This window comes from Grus americana, chromosome 2 (assembly GCF_028858705.1).
Source record: "Grus americana isolate bGruAme1 chromosome 2, bGruAme1.mat, whole genome shotgun sequence".
Lineage (NCBI taxonomy): Eukaryota > Metazoa > Chordata > Aves > Gruiformes > Gruidae > Grus > Grus americana.
In genome coordinates, this window is record NC_072853.1 from 30,218,990 (window position 1) to 30,236,962 (window position 17,973).

Here is a 17,973-nt window from a genome sequence, read left to right on the forward strand (position 1 = left end):
GCCTGCCCATGGGAAGTGGTGAATGAATTCCTTGTTTTGCTTTGCTTGTGTGTGCGGCTTTTGCTTTACCTACTAAACTGTCTTTATCTCAACCCATGAGTTTTCTCACTTTTACTCTTCCGATTCTCTTCCCCATCCCACTGTGGGGGAGTGAGCGAGCGAGCATCTGCATGGTGCTTAGCTGCCAGCTTGGGCAAAACCATGACAGACAGTCCTCCAAACTTAGTCTCTTGCAGCTTCACTGAAAAAAGTGAAGGTTCATACTCTTCAAGGAGTTTGCCCTGGGCAGTGGAGATGGGAAGGGATCTCCACCATCTGCATGTCTGTGGGTTGTGTGTATGTGGGTGTGCATGTACCTGCTCACTCATGCTCTTCATTCCTAGGAGGTGACCACTTCACTGCATTTCTCTTCTCTGAAAAACCTTGTAGTTTAACAGATGAGAGAAACCATACACAAAAGGGGGATGAAGGTGATCGGTAAAAAGCTAGAGCTTATCCCCTATAAAATGACACCTTTGAAAAAAGTGCTATCTGAGGAAGCTGCTGGAAATCTAACATCTGCTCAGATTCTTTGTTCCCTTGAGTAGGCAGCAGAAGCAGATGTACTCTCTTTGTAGCTCTACACTGACTGAGGTTTCACAGAGCTTCTCTTGTACTTAAAGTCTACATCTGATAGAGCAGTCAGCAATGTCATTTGTCTATGTGGCTGCCTGCATGTAATTCCACGGGCAGTGATTTTTGTCATTTTTCTTATTGCCATTATTGATTGTCTACTGCTATCATGTTATCTTGTGACATGTCTTGGATCCTCCAAAACCAGTGTGGAACAAATTGTTCGGAATGAGCCACATTTAGCTGGTAGCACTCCGGGATCACTGTTTTTCCACCTTGTTGGCCTACCAGAAAAAAACACTCAGAACTTGCAATTCACTTACAAATGATTCTCACGTAAATGAAGTATCCAAATTTGAAAGGTTACTCATCCTTGAAATCAGCACAATTGATTTTATACAGCTTGCTGTCAAAAACTACTTTTGTGTTCCTGAGACATGACCTGATACACTTGGTCTCTGAAGCCTATTACCTTAAATAATAGTGCTCAGTGAATAGGATTGTAAAACAGCATTTCATACACTGATACATTGATTACAAGTAATGCGATATGTTGTCACAAACACAGTAAACCTCCCACCATATCTGACTGAAAGTTGTCCTTCATAGAATTAAGAAAAGACATGTCTAAGCATTTATTTATTTGCTTAGTATCACATATTACATAAAACTTTGTCCTCCTGTGTTAATTAAAGTAGTGATGGAGATTAGAATATAAAAGACTGCCTGTTGGGGGGAAAAAAAAAAAAAAAGAGAAAAGAAAAAAACCCCAACCCACATTCATCACTTCAGACACCGATTTATATGTTGTATGTACAATGGTTTGTGTAACAATTAGATAAACCAGAATTTTGACTGACTAGAATTATGAGTTGTGGCATAGCCCCATTGATGATAAGAACATATCTGTTTCATGTTTATTTTTTGCTTTCAACAATAGTGTTTCTGTAGACAAGGCGATCAAACCATATAAAGATGGTCCAAGGGTAAATTAGAAAAAAACCCAACCAGATAGGCTTGTACACCTGAAAGCTTTCATATGTTTATCAATTCTACTTGTCAATCAAAAAAATGCCTTTCTACTAAACTTGTTTCCTATTTGTGTTTATGAATTAAAATTCTTTTTTACAAATACTTTCTGAATGTTTTATTTGCTAAATGTTTACTTTTTTATAATTCCTTCCAGTTTAACATAGTAGAGAGAGAGAAAAATGAGATTAAAAAAAGAGACGAAATTAAGAAAATGTGCTTTAAAAGCTCAAGATTATCCTGAACATAAATGTTTGTGATCTTCGCCTACTAGACAGAGATAGTGAACATTACTTACCCTGTATCAGAATGATTTAAATAACTAAAGCTGAAATAACATTATAGAATATTAAGCCAAATTCTTTGGTGGTATAAGACAGTGCTATCTCATTTACTTGAGAGCTATTTTACCTATTTTCACAATAAAAACTAGCATTACATATAAAACCAGTTACCTATGGAGGAAGGCTAATATAAGGTAGAGTGCCTGGGTTAATTTTTCTAGCGGTAGTGCTCAGTTCCCATCTTGTTATGATTACATAGCCCTTCTCCTCACAGGACCAGTGTACATTTCCTTGAGTCTGGCATTTAGATTGTGTCAGAAGTCTAGCCGTCTCATCTACAGTTTTCTCATCAATGGAAGTATAGATTTACAGTTAATGTAGCCACTCAAGTAAATGGACACTTGTTAAATCCCTCCTCCACCTTGTGGATTAAACAAGGCCAAAATTCTGAGCAGTGGGTTAATTTTCCATGTGATTGGCTACACATTGGTAAGTGGCTACACATTGGTAAGTGAAGGTCAACCAGAATCACCTGGAAATTTGGAGGCTTAGCCCTTGAAAGAATAGTCAAAATCATGGCATTACATGTAGGGATGTGAAAATAGTTATGTGAGGAAGGTTTCTTCAAAAGTAAAACGAGTACAAGTGCACCACATCCCCTTTCAGTAATTTCCTCAGTCATCCCCAGGTAAGATCCTTTCAATGTTCATTCGTGTTTCAGTGCCCCGTTCAAGCTGCAGCCCTACCACGTTGTATATCCTCTGCTCCTCCACCATGTTCCAAAATGTTCCTGCTGCAGTAGCAATACTAGCCACAGCAATATGAGTTATCACTTCTTTTTCCTTTAAATAACATGCTAAATGCTGCTGTAACTCCTCATAGGGTGAGTACCCATCACAGTTTCTGCTTAAGAATCCAGTTGGAGTAGACACTGAAGGTACTCATTTAATGACTGATATCAACAGTCAGAGTTACCCCAGGGATAAGTTCGATTCTTACTTTCCACAACATTAGCTGTCTCTAGTTGAGGAGAAACATTTCCAATTATCTAAAGCACAAAGAAATGGAAGAATATTTTTTTCCCATATATGCAAAGCTACACATCATAGATATATTCACATATAGTAAGTAATACACCACAGAATGGTCATGCAACGCTTCTTCTCCATTACCTTGGGCTGTTAAATATATGTAGCCAGGATGGTATTAGGAAGTTTTGAATGTAACCTTTAGAACTATTTTTGCTTGGTTAGTTGGATTTATATGGGATGGATGATACGGGAACTAGGTTCTGTTAAAACACAGTGTGATAGCTGTGGATTAATTCTGTTCACACAAGTGTGGAACAACAATCTTTCTTTGAGACGTTAACCAAATAAATAGTATAGCAACCCCAAAGTATGTATCAGTGAAAAGCATCAAGCTTGTTTTGTCTTGAATGAGTTAATAACCCAACCATCCAAACCCCAACAACTATTTATTTCCTATTGCACTCAATGTTTTTCCTAAGCAGTTTCTTGGAGGGTTTTCTCATCAGTTTTCCAGATCTGGTTGTTGTAAGGGCATGGATTGCCAGAATAGGGCTGTAAATGCTGTACGCAGATGCCTTTACTTTGTGTCTCATCCTCATGGCCAGAACATCAAGGGGTAATGGCTTTAAACTGAAGGAGGGCAGATTTAGATTACATATTAGGAAGAAATTCTTCCCTATGAGGGTGGTGAGGCACTGGCACAGGTTGCCCAGAGAAGCTGTGGAGGCCCCCTCCCTGGAAGTGTTCAAGGCCAGGTTGGATGGGGCTTTGGGCAACCTGGTCTAGTGGAGGGTGTCCCTGCCCATGGCAGGGGGGTTGGAACTAGATGGTTTTTAAGACCATTCTTCTGAATATGGAAACTGGAAAGTTTTGAAGTTCTCAGACTACCTTCTCTACCAAAAAGGAATTAGACATTATTTTAATTGACTACTATTTAATCTGTAGCAGTGCTCTTTCTGAATGAGGAATTGCCCCTGTATCATGCATAGTAAGAGTAAATTGTTTATAAAGTTCACAGACTTGTGCAAAATCTGGCATAGCTGTAACAATAAAGACAAAACATTTAAAAATGTAGAAAGTTACGTGCCATATATAAATCACACACATTTCAAAATAGTCTTGCTTCCCAACAATTCCAATACAAATCAAAAACATTCTTGTAGACTTTGTGGATCAATTTTCCTTAGTTTGTCTGTATAGCAGCACCTTGTGAATTGGATAGCAAACTGAACAGAAAATTCTAACAATTATTAACGTGGTTTTCATAAGTTATATCCATGCTACTTTAGAGATACATGAAACTTAGAAGTTTCCAAGATTAGGAAACTGCATCCCTCAAATTCAATTAAATATCACCACTGGGCCTGCCTCTTTCTCTCTCTCTCTCCCACTGAAGAATTTCCTCTTTTTAGGAAGTTTTTCATATTTCTTCTCAGTCATTTTTTAACACACAACTGGGCCTTAATTTTCTCAAATTGTTAAAATGATAGCAGTATTTATCACATTTTTGTCCATCTTAAGTAAGGTAAGTACTTCATACTATGGATGCCTGTTTCTGTTTGTCCTGCTTGGAAAGTTTGTGAAGCACAGTTGTACTACAGAGCTTTAAATGGTATTTTCCATGAGAGAAATATATTTTTCCTGGAAAGTTCCTTAGTCACATTTTAAGAGAAGAAATTACAAAACTGAATTAGTGCATAAATCAGAGAAAATATTTATTTACAGACATGTAAAAATTATGTTACAACATTTTAAAGAAAACTGTAATGAACCATCAATCTGCTCTACCTGGGCAAACCCTGAATGTTTTAATTCTAACTTGCAGTGGCACCTATTAAAAATATGACTGCTTACAAGATTGTAGCTATCTACATAGTTTAAATACAATGATTTTTCAGAACTAAAAATGGATCTACAGAAAAAAATAATAAGAACCGCAACAATATGTAATACAAGAGTTTACAAAAGTAAAAATATTTTTTCTTGATCCAAACTTTAAAGCTTTTTAGTAAATATTTTCCATTCATGCAGCTGCACAGGTTTGAAACAAATATCTGAAATACACAGAGCATATAGGTCTGTGTAGAAAATGAATTGGTTTAATTCAGGACTGTCCATAAAGGATTTTATAAGACTGTTGACTATCCAAACCAATTGACAAGATCCTTTATGTTTCCTATTCTTCCATATTGCAAGGGATGAGCAATGTTAAAAAAGCCCTACAAGTGACAAAACCCATGTGAAACAAGTACAGGTAGTGATGACGAACAACACCGAGCACACCGCATACATGAAAAGTAGAGAACTATCAAGCTCTGTTGAAGCTACCAGCATCCTCTGTAGAGATTTGAAGCAAACATGCCATTAAGAATCCTTGCTAGTAATCGACTGCACGGCACAACAAGCTTCTGACTTGCAAATGAAGTAGTGCCTCATGGTGTCATCAGAGGTGTCTTTTTGTGTTCAAAATATATTCAGGACTTAAACCGTGGTGTGAAACAGTGTCGACGTTGTGACTGTGCAATCATTTCTGTGAGTATATAATCTAAGGGTAATGATTGGAAAGAATTTGTAAAGATCTAATAGAGTGCTTTCTGTGATTATTAGCTCATTTGGAATGGAGGTGGTGAAGAGATGATACACCTAGCTGTTTCTCATACGTAGTTTATTAACACCAACATCAGAACTGATCTCCTTGGATGACATTCTGCATCTTTTAAGTCAGCCAACAGTTTACATAATTGAAATGGGCAAAATGCCCGTGGAGCTGCTAAGGTTTGGAGTTCTTTTTTTTTATCCGTCAGCCAAAGATGGAGATCCCAAAATGGCAATTCTTTTTGCATTTTTACAGTTGAAAATGATCGTAACTTATACTAATAGACAGTGGAGAAATATTTCACCCTTTGCTTTGACCTAACATTTCACTTACACAGAAGTAATATTTTTTGCTGCGCTTTTCTGGGAGAGTCAGCCTTGGTGGATTCTGAAGCTGTGATTCTCTATGCTCAGGAGTAACTACTTATACTATTCTTTCCTTAATTAAGTAGCTAGGTACTACTCAGCACTTAGGTAAACCGTGTAACTCCACAGACAATAGACAAGCTACATATAAGATACACAAACATAACTGAGAGTGCTATGTTACATAGTCTCCTAGTGAATTAAATTCCCATTCATTAATAGATAATTAAATTCAGATGTATGCTCTTCCAAATGTTCGAAGAATTTCAGTCCTTCTTTGATGATGGTCCCTATGCTGGAAACCTGACCAGAGACCTTGAGCTCCTGCCTCCTCATACTCCTACTTTTTAAGGTGAACTCTCATTTCACAAACTGCTGTTTTTTATAGAAATTGAAAGTTTAATCTATTAAAGAGTCTCTCTGGTACCTTTATTTTTTTCTTGCTTTCAGTCTACAGAGAATGATTGAAAGGGCAAGACAAGGGTTCATCTTTGTGGTGCTGGATGGTACCAAATACCAAATACTCATGGCCACAGATATCAGTGAAAGTCAGGGCTTCGTGCTGCAGACTGGCACACAGCTGGCTCTGAGCTCCATTTGACTGTGTAAAGTTCTTCCTACATTGACATCTCGCCCTCTTGGAAACCTGTAGCTATTAAATATTTTTTTCCCCTGCAATCACTTTAAAGACATGTCTTTTTCTATAGGAGTAAATCTCACATAAGGATGTACATAAATAAATATCTATTACTTGTTTCGTGTCATCTGCAGTCTAGCTTTGGGGATGGTGAACAAGTTGGTACTTTCATTAGAGAAGACAACCTTGTGCCCATATCATATATGCTTTGATACCCTTAATATCTCAGTAACACAAGAGAAATAATGCATCCATTCTGTTTGAAAGGAGGTATGATTTATTAAGAAATTCTATACTGAGATTCCCCCTACAACATCTGTAATAATTAATTATTCCAATTGCAGGCTTTTAGGAGGGCTTTAGGGGTTCAGGAGTGGAAAGACTGCTGCTAGAAAATAAACCAAAAAGTAATTAGTAGGCTAACTCAGGTTGTCAGATATTGGCAGTCTATAAGTAATTTACCTGGCTAGACAGGAGACTGACTGTCACGTAACCTTTCCATATGGTAACAACAAACTGCCTTTAGAAACTTGCAGGAACAGCTGTAACAACTGTCTGATGAATGGCATCGCAGAGGGTACTTATCTGAAGGAAGGGATTTACAAGAGGATCCAATTTACAGCTTATCGAGGATTGCTCTCTTATTTTGACATTTTCACTTTTTAGCAGCTATCCCTATTAGTAAACATAGTTCTTTAAAATGATGAATACAATAAATAAAATAATGGAAAATACCATACAATGTATTTAATTGTGACACTGATCATAACGATCTTGTTTGAATTAAGCTGTAAACAAAGAAGGGCAATATCACCTGACTCTAAATATGGTAAAACAGTAAAACATGCTAATCATAAAAATAGCTTTTAGAAATATACATTTGTATACAGTGTTTCCCACACCTGTTAAATATGTCCTTCATATTATTATGATACAGTACATTGGCCTTTAAGACATCAAAATTAAAAAAATAATACCAATAATTAGCCAGAGAAAAACACATTTACAATCTAAACCATAAAAATCTGACAATTGTACAGCTTAGAACATATAAGAAATGGAATTTCTAATATTTGAACAATAACGTCCATTTTAATAAGTAAATTGAATTTTCATACAAATTGAATCAAAGGTGTTGCTAGCCAGTAAGAAACTGCAGTTCACAATTTTCTGTGGGGAAGTCAGAGTTTCTCTTCTAAGCCTTCAGGGGGTTCACACGTGACATCTCATCACTTGATCTGTAGAAACTGAGAAATGAAAGGTTCACTTTAGTATGAAGGCACAGAATTTCCTCCAGCAGAACCTGTGTGGGAAGCCAAGACAACTGGGGAAAAGAGGGATGAGGACTATGAGTTGACTTTTTAATAAATCAATCAAATATCGATATCTATCAGACTTTCTCACCTGATACCTTCGAGGGCTAAAAGCAAAGTTGTATACCTGCAGCAGTGGACAATCAGGATGGTGCAACAGTCCTAAGTTAGACTGGATAGCCCAAAATAACCACAGTGAATCAAGCAAGAGCTGTTGAGGCTGAAGCATACTTCCCTTCAGTAATGCTATGCAAACAACTGCCAAATAATTTCTATTTTAGCAGCAGAAAATAGAAAAATGTATCTTAGCTGCTTTGCAATGAAATGCTTTATTTGCATAATAGTATTCAATCTAAATAAACTGCATGTAGGATTCTTTGCTTTGGTCCCATTACACTATTTATATACCTTATTCCGGACCATTTCCATTGACTGTGTGCTTTCAACAATGTTTATAGTTACCAGATTGATGGATCTTTCCTCAGTGGCTTCCCTTTTGACATTGTCTATTTTATTATTATTCTTGTGTACATGCCGTAGGCTTTAATTGCATATCCTTTAATTTCTTCTGTTGTTTTACAAGCCACAGTGTGAAACAGCAAAAATCCAGTGTCGGCCAGCAGTTTTGAGGGTCATTTCTCCAGCAGAGGCTGGAGGCAGGTTGCATCTAAAAATCTGAGAGTTCTGCTATGCGACCCATTAATGCTATCAGCTTCAACTAGGCATTCAGTGATGCTACAGGGGAGTGTAAGACATGCCAGCTCCACCTACCCACAGAAAAACTGACAACACTTTCCCAATCACATCCGTTTGGAAAAGTGACAGTAGAAAACGTTAACAGAAATAGATGGTTTCTTTTTTTAAGTGCAGTTTTCAACATAAGGTTTTGGTTTTTTTTTTTACCTTTGACAGGAAAAATACCTTTCAGCTAATTTCTTTTTCACTTTTTTTTTTTTTGATTGTATCATTTTCTGTAACTGAAACAGAAAATACTTCTGATCAAAACTTGAAAAATTTCCAGATGTTCTTTTCAGCCAATTTCTGCCTCCTTCAGTGAGTTTTAAGTCTGCCTTTTTCTTCCCCAGAAAAAAAGGGATGATTTCTGTTAAAATTTCCATTTATTGAAAACCTGGTTTTCCAATGAAAAAGGTTTCATCAGAACTATCAGAGTCTCTGCAAGACTGGCCCCCTGCCCTTTGAAGCAGCCAGTCATCGGATTTCTCTCTTGTTGCAAAAGGAGCTCCAGATGTCTGGTTGTACCCTTCACAGGTAACCAGGATTAGGGAGAAAAGCTCATGGGAGAGATCCCAGAACTTTCTTCTTTCAGTTAAAATATCCTGAAGCTATTATTCTCTATTTGCATTGAGAAAAAACTTCATTCCCTCTATTTTTAGCTCCTGATCCCTGGACAGACTTAACTACATGAAAAAGATTTTAGAATTCTCCCCTTAGGTCTGAGAGAGGCCTAATGGTTGTTAAGTAGCTATTCATCTTACAAGAAGTAAAAAAAAAACCCATTGTACATCCTATTAGCTCCAGAGAGACTTCCTCTTTTCTAGCCTTTTCTTCACCTATGCTTTGCTGTTCCATTATGCCATTATAAAAAGCAATAATTATGCAAGTAAGAAGAGAGACAGATTTTCAAGTTATTTATTGAAGCTTTTTCCCTGTCATAAACCTTTCAAGCATTTACCTGTCACCAGCACTAAAAAGCTTCATTAGGTTACTATTACGAAGCGTTACTACTAACCATCTGGATCCAAGTCATCAATGCTGCTTTGCTGTCATTTAGAAACAATGATAAAAATTTACCAACCCCACCAGTCCAAAATCTTGTGTTCTTCCTTCAGTACACGGGCTTGTTATTTGCCTCTTAAGGCAAATAATCTTAAAGGCTGAGAAGAAACTTTAAAATCTGAAATAGTCAAGTATTTTCCGTAGAATGACAGTAACCCAGGGCTATGATTAATCTAGTGTAATGCAATACTAATTTTATTCTATTTCTTTCTTCTGAATAGTGTGCAATATATCAGCTGGCTTTATGGTAGTGCTGATGATATTAAAAAACCTCATGATGACTAATGTTTTTTTTAATCTTTTCATTTCCTTCCCGTTATATATATAAAAAACATCCTGACACAACAAGGATGAACTGAATTATGTTTAAGCCAGCAATACGGCTTTCATTTTATGGAGTTCTAACAGAAAACCACTTTAGAAAGTATGATTTGAACATAATGCATTTTAAGAATTGAATAACCCAACTGAGCATATAGCCTTGGCAGCCATAGACAATATGAAAGAAACAGTATATACTGTTGTAATTGCCATAATAATCTCCGAAAAAAGTTGGAAATAGTTATTGGTTCATTTTCCACCTGAAATTATTTTTGCTGTTTTTTTCCCCATCTGGGTGGCTTTTTGAGCACGAGCTATTGGAAACAGTCTTCTTAGGCATAACACTGTATTTCAGTCTTCCAGAAATACTATTGCTACTGTTATTATAGTTATAGTATGACCCTTCTAGCATTTTTACCAGACTCAAATTATACTCGTTTCAATTAATTTTAACTTTACACTATTATAATGTATATAACATTGGAAAGCCAACATTAAATATTAAACACCTCACTAAAGGAAAGTGCAGTTCTACTGAACGGGCCCCAAACTATAATCACTAAGAAGGATGAAGTAAATCAGATAAAATTCAGTTAAAATCTAGAGAGTTTTCCATCTTGTCTTTCAGAAGTTTAATGGTTTTATCACTAACGTCCACTCAAAGCCTAGGTAGTTCCAGTCTTTACCTCTGTAGATCTTTAAGAATGCCCTGCATGTAGAGGACATCTTTTGTAGGAGAGCCTGGCCATCAGATCACCTGCCAGGTGACCATTTCCTCTAAGCTCTTTGCTTCCTTGTCACCAAGCATAACACAGTAGGAATAGTTTGCACTCTATTTCTCCTAAAAGTCTTGCAGGAGAAGGCAAGCTCAATATAGGGTGAAGACCTGCAGACACCTGCAGACCTTTCAGAACAAGGTGGGCCACCCCCATCTCTCCAGCCTCCCCAAGAAACTGGAAGCTGTAATGGTGACCACTCCTTCTGTGCAGGGGGGATGCTGCTGGCTTTTCTAAACTCATTCAGGTGGACCTTGTCTGCAGGAGGCATGTGTTTTGATCTCTTCTAGTTGCATCCAAACAGAAGTCAGCTTCTTCCCTGCTCTGGTTTATTTCTTCTTCCTTACATTTCTGAAAAAATGTAAACAGCAGGGATATGTTCCTTATTCCCCATGAATATCTACTTTCCTTCTTACAGGGTTTATAGGAAAAGCACTCTTTACCATGCTCATCTTCCAGACCTAGATGTACAGGAATGACTTAGTATCTGAGAATGTAAATTCAGCATATGTCCTTGGTAGGGAGTATTAGGAATGCACCGTGACTAAATGCCACAAAAGATACACATGATTAACATCTTCCCTTGTGGTACATTAAGAAAATGTTTAAAGAAAAGTCCCACAGGGTACGGATGTTACAGAATTTACTCTATGGTTTACCCCACAATAATTATAATTAACAAGAGCCTCCAACAAGTATATCAAGATGTTTGTCTGACAAAATGCATCTGTTTTTAAACAATTGATTGCTCCGAATGGCTTTTCTGATAACATTAATCTTAGAAATTCCCAGAAAATGCAACTAAACAGCAGATGGATAGATGGCGCACATATGCATGTGAGCTTGAAACCCAAAGCCTCAAATATCCTTCCTCTTGCTCTCCTGCCTCTTTTTTCTTGCCAGATAAACCCATTCTCAGGACTGAACTTCTGAGTTTAATAGCTGTAAGGGAGGTACCTGAACCTAATTCTGATCATTGCTTGGTTTCAGGTAAAATCACATTTTTACCTCTGTTGACTAGGAGACTCGATGCCTGACACCTTCCCAGGTTGTTACTGGTGTCTGAGCAGGCTTTGGCAGTGGGTTATGTGACTGCCATACATCACTTTCTGCAAAACAACTGCAAGCCCCATTAAAATGCAGCTGCTGCACCATCCTTTCACTCACAACACTGGTCCTCATACTTGCGCTACCTCGTAGCGCGATTGCTTTGAGTGCATCTGATGCTGGCTCCTATACTGTTATCTGTACAACCGAGAATACTGAATCCAGGTCCACAGATGCTACTGCTATGTCCTCTAGGATGACATACTCTGTTTCATATCTAATAATATTTCTGATTATGAAATGTACTTTCTGGACAGCCAAGGAAGTAAAAAGCTGAATCTGTTTGCAGAGCAGATTATTTAAAAAAACCCCAAATCTTGGTTAGCCCTTATTGATCCAGATATTTCCCTAAAATGAGAAAAGTCAGGATGCATTACACAAAGTAGTAGTGCGAATTGTCATTCTGTTTATTTGCTGCATCTAACTCAAGACAATATCCTTCCTTTCTCTTAAGCAGGCAGCTCACACTGAGTGGAAAACCCAGTAATTTATGTTTGTAAGGCGCCATGGGGGGAATGCACTTCTATTGGCTTTTACACAGCATTTATCATCATGAACGGAAATCCACAAGCAATGAACAGGGCTTACCAAAGAACCTTGAATTTGTATTAGCTATCACATTGACTCCATGGCTGTGTTCATTTGAAATACACCTTGCATTGTCCCTTGATTTAAAGCATGAAATCTCTGATTAAGCAACACAGTTATATTGGCAATTTAGTAGAATGCCCCCGTATGAAATGTATACAGTCAGTTTATTAGGTGTTAGCAGGGGAATGGGAATGTGCATTATGGGTTTGCTGATGTCATTTGTAACACTTGTAAAACATGACAGACAAAAATCATGGCACTAAAGCAAAACTTTATAATGAGCTAGTGATAGAATAGTCACTGCATATAACAAGTAGGAGGAATTGTACAGTTTTGTAAATATTAATAAAGAATAATTAAAGGAAGCAATTGCACTTTCTTTAAACCTTTCTTCAAATGATGAAACCTAATCATTATTTTTGTACTCTGTCAATCATACTTTAATTGCTGAAAACACTACAGAATCGTTTTTCTGTTCAGTGAACAGTTTAATTGCTCTGAAGTGTTAGTACTTATGTGAGTACATGTGAGAATGGCTGTTTTATTCATCAGTGAAAACAAACTTCTACCTCCTTTGTATTAAAATGCTCTGTTTCACTTGCTTGCCTGATAAAAATCAGCAGGAAGAATGAGATAGCCCTATCAAATACTTACTTTTCCCCTAGACCAAAATATCTTTTCTTTCTCCGAATTCTGTTTAGGCAGCTTTATGATGAATACTGTAGAGTGTTGTGGTGGAGACAGGATCTAGTTTTTGGAGAGTGCCAGTGAGAACATGCTGCAGTTGAGATGATGGTCAGGTGTGACGCTGAAGGAATGACTTTGGAATTACAGTCACCATGGTCATTTAAGAGCTTTGCTGAGAGCGGCTATGAGGGCGACAAGGAGGCAGAGGGAAAGAAGTGGATCTGTCCACCTCACTTTACTCTGTGGGCTTTCCTCCTGCTCTACTGCCTTTTGCAGCAAAATCTTCCTCTAAAAGGTCCTTTTTAGCCATAGATGAAGACAGGGACTAGTAGTGTAGTTTCTGGTAACGGTGGGAGGGATCTGAAGCTGGAGGCGTTGGACCATCTGCAGAGGGATTGGCTGTGAGATCTCCAAGCAGGAGAACGTGGAAGAGGTGGGAAAGTGGTGCTTTCACAAAACTCGCTGCCCTGAAGCCTTTACTCAGAATATACTCATAAGGCTACGCCACAGTGAAAACGTGCTCCCACCACCACCACTCCATTTCATGTTCTCTCTTGGCTGATATACAGTGAGATTGGGAATACCATGAAAGCCAAACCACAGTAAGACCTCACTAATGCTGCCCAAAGATTTCCCTCAGCTTGCGCTAGTGTGCCTTGAGAGCAACTCAACACCTTCTTTGGGATCCAGTGCCAAATATAGCAAAGGGGAGAATGTCCCACTTTCCTTTAACCCTGAATATAAGTGGATATTCACAGCGCATTCCCAGAGGTATGACTCTCATTGGAGACCACTAGGTGTTTCCTGCTTCTTGGGATGGGGCCTGGTCCATGAGGAGCAAGTCTAACTGAGTCTTAGCAGGATCCATGGTAAGGACCATCCTTGATCATTCTGAATGTTAAAAAGGAGATGGTTTTAGGATGCAGAGTGTGGTCAAAAAGTTGTAGAATAAAGCTCCTACTGATTTAACCTCTGCTCCATGCAGGGAGCAGGAATTACCCGGTGTGAGGTGGTGGTCCAATTAGTCTGAATGCCAAAGGCGATAGTTCCTGTCTGACTGATGCCAAGGGTGCAGGTTTGAATACACAGATTAATGTATAAAGGAACTACTTAAACTTGTGCCCTTAGGCCACTCACTATGTCTACACTTTAAGTGGTATGTTTTTAAAATATGTGAAAGTAGCTTAAACTAATTACACAGAAAGCACCTGCTAAACTTTGCCAGTGTTGCCAAATTAGAGTTTAGATAAGTATCAAAACCAAAAGCGCAACCATGCAGGAAAAAGAAATTGTACGCAATGACGGTAATGAGATCAAGAATGTCCTATCTAATCAACAGGAGATTTTTCAGTTACTTGGAGGCAGAAGTTTTACTCATCATAAAGAGCAGGTGGAGTGAGGTAAAAAGCAAATTAACAGAGAAGGAATGGAGAGGAGAGCTTGCTGGAGGAAGCAGTTGGAAGCATTTAGCATGAGATGACAGAGATATTGGGAAAGGTCAGAGTAAAACAGGAAGGAGGAGAGGGATGAGACTAACAATGATGCACAACAGATACTTATATGGTGATAGTAGTGTTCTGAATTAAGACAGTCAATTAAACATACTGGATTTAGAGTTACCTGCAAAAGACAGTTACCTGTGAAAGACTTGGTTTGGGAATGTGATCCAGATGGAAATGACAATAAAAGCTGGTCCTATTTTAAACAGGTTTTGCTTGGTATTTTCCTACATAATACTTATTTGAATGCAAAGTGCATAGTCGTGCATAACATTTCTGTTTTATAAGGATGTCAGGAGACATTCCTTTAAAAATAAAAATTACAAAGCAAAATGGTGGACTTGGAGTTACGCTGTGGTCTGCAAATGGTGCAGAATAATCTAATAGTTGAGAAGGGATTAGTATAATCCTGCAAAGAGGAAGCAGAGAAGAATTTAGCCTTTTGATTCTCTGTTTATTGGAGCTGGAACACAACTTACTCTTTTTGAAAGACATTATAAAACTGTAGTCTACTTTTAGAAATCAATAACAACAACAATTTGGAAACTCCAGATACACATATCAGCATAACAGGCTGGCTAAGATGGCATGTGATTAACTTCCAAATCTTCATTTTGGCAGACTGAGCTTGTTTCATTCCTCACTGATTGCTTTTTTGTTGAAATGGCAATTACAGTTCTATCACCTTCTAAATAACTTCCCTTTTTTGAGGTCCATAAATGCCTATGTACAGATAAATTCAATCTGCCTTTCATGTTTTGGTATTAATCATGCAGAAAATCTTCTTAGTAACACATTTATATTTTCTCAAAAAACTAAGACCTTTTGGAATAATTGGGTCACTAACTTCAGTGGCTCTGCAATTTGTATTGAAAAAAATAAAAACAGATTTTAAATTTGTGTCTTTTTATATGGAAAAATAACAACCTTTTGGCTTTTCAGTGTTTACCCCTCTTTACTTGCATGAAGACTTTCCACAGAAAAATGTTTCCTCTGAGGGTTTTTCATTCAGCATTCTTGAGGCTCAAGCATACTGATAAAGCCTGTGAAATGAGTGTTTTCTAGGGGAACTAAAGCTATTTACTTTCAAAGACTGACACGCCAGGAAAAAAATGTGTGATGCATGGCACTCACTCAGTTTCAGTTAAATCTAAGAATTTGAGGATTAAGCTGATAGGCTCAAATCCATAGCCAAACGCAGACCCAATGGCTGGCCCGAGTTGTTGCGGAGGATTTCAGTGTCCCAGTGAGAGCCTAGAAAACACCAGTGTCCCCTTCCCGTTCTGTCACCGCTTTCCCACTGCACCTCGTACTGCTGCTTCGGTATCTATGCTAGGTTACTATTCGGATGCCTATTCTCCCTACGCAGGACTGGGGAATGTCGGTTGCAAATAATGAGTGAACCAAGCCCTACCTAGCACCTTTCGCAAGTCATCCAAAGTCTATTGGGGTCAACCAAAATACAGGGAGGTAAAAGAAGAGTGAATCCACCAGAATAAGTGAAAATTAAATTGTTGCAAATTCTCAGGGGTGGAAACCAAAATCAGCCTTCATATTTAAATTGTTGAGTTACTTCAATTAAATCTGGTGTTTCTTTACCAGCCGTAAGTTACAGCAAAAAGCTTGCGATATTTTTTATAAGCCGCCATCACCCTCCCCTGAAAAGAGCTCTAGGTTTGCTTCTGGGTGGTAAGAATTCGACTGTCCTTGTTTCCGTACTGCACTCAGTGGTTGACTCTATGCTCATAAATTTTAGGCTAGCAAAATCTATGGATTTACTTAGAAAGAATAAACATAACCAGACCACTAATACTGAATATTAAGGTCAATTACATTGTATCAGAGAGGAATTAATCTCATTCAGGCAAGTATTTTGTTTACCTGTGTGAGAGAATTTTTGGCCTAATCTGACAGCATTATTTTCCTCTGAATGAATTCACAGGTTGGTTGGTGGGTTTTTGTTTGTTTGTTGGTTTTTTTTTAAAGTTGGAGGCACAAAACTATTTTTTGACAGTTGAAGCTGTGCCATTAAAATTAAATATTATTTTGATGGCTCAAAACCATCAAGCACTATAGCTATCTTATTCTTACCCAAAAGCTTATGAAAAACACATAGTCCTGACTAAAAAAACCCAACAAAACCAACCAAACAAAGCACAAAAATGAATAATGAATACTAAATAATGACAAACCTACTGACAGTGGGCCAACAAGCAGCAGAGTCCCCATTCCCCCCCAAAATAGTTTAGGAAACACACAAAGCTATCCTTTAAAAATACAGGTCCACAGGAAGGCAGTGCATGAGCTTGACACAAAGCACTTACTTAGACAATTTCTAAAAAAAATTACAACATATTAAGCAGTAATCAGAAATTCTTTTATCTATCAGATATATTGCCAAGATCTCAACCATGCTAGTGTTTCCAAATAGACATATCATCAAACTTCCACGAGGCTGTAAATTGCACGTGCAAGCCAGTGCTTTGCATTGACAGTCATTTGCTAAATAAGAATATTTAGGACTAACCTCATGCAGCACTGGCCTATAACTAGCCATTGCTTCAGGTTGTCTGGGGTAGCCTAAGTACCAGAATTTTGTGATCAGTTCTTACAGCGGTTCTCAGGGAATAAAGTACCCCTCCCCCCCCATTTAATATTTATACCAAATTACTGTCTTGGAAAGGATGTACCCCATTTAAACTGCCAAAGATAGGTGGTTCTTCTGTGCTCAGTGGGATTGACAGGGAGAAGATGACATACTTTTCCCGCTCTTGCTGTATAGGCCTGGGCATTATGCTGGAAGCTGCTGGTGGGGTTTATTAATGTTCACCCTGCTGGGTCTGAAGGGATCTGTCCAGAATTGCCTTGCATATAGAGAGACCTCAAAAAGAGAGGCCATGCCAATAATTCTTAGCAGAAAATGTAGGAAGTTAAATGATGACTGAAACTTCAGGCAGGTCAAGACTGATGGCACGGTAGAATGAAAAGGTAAAACAAATTCATTGAAGAGTATGTTTCACGTTGTTCAACGGGCAAAAATAAAATTTGCAATTTTCTTGACTGGAAGGCATAGAATTTTTATAAGTTTAAACCATATATTTGCGGAATGCTCCTTTCCCACATGTTGGCTGTAGGCCCAAAGGCACTTATTGGTCTGACCCCGGAAGGAGTCTACATGCACATTCAATCTGCTGAGCTGCATTGCCCACCACACTGGCTCAGTGGCAACGCTGAAAATGGGACCCAAACTTCCTAATTCCCCATCCTTTGCTTATAAAAGAGATCAACAGAAGTAAAACCCACATTCTTTTCAAGCTTTTTACACCAA

At 38.0% G+C, this 17,973-nt stretch overlaps 1 protein-coding gene across 11 annotated transcripts in view; it reads right to left on the bottom strand.

The window, feature by feature from the left end:
- Nucleotides 1-4,654: 4,654 nt before the first annotated feature.
- Nucleotides 4,655-17,973, bottom strand: part of RALYL (RALY RNA binding protein like) — a 391,973-nt gene continuing 378,654 nt past the window's right edge. For all 11 annotated transcript variants that reach the window (XM_054817871.1, XM_054817867.1, XM_054817872.1 and 8 more), the window contains one exon: nt 4,655-7,801. In XM_054817871.1, the coding sequence (XP_054673846.1) occupies nt 7,784-7,801 (18 nt within the window). In that variant the 3' untranslated portion in view covers nt 4,655-7,783. The remainder of the gene's footprint in view (nt 7,802-17,973) is intronic.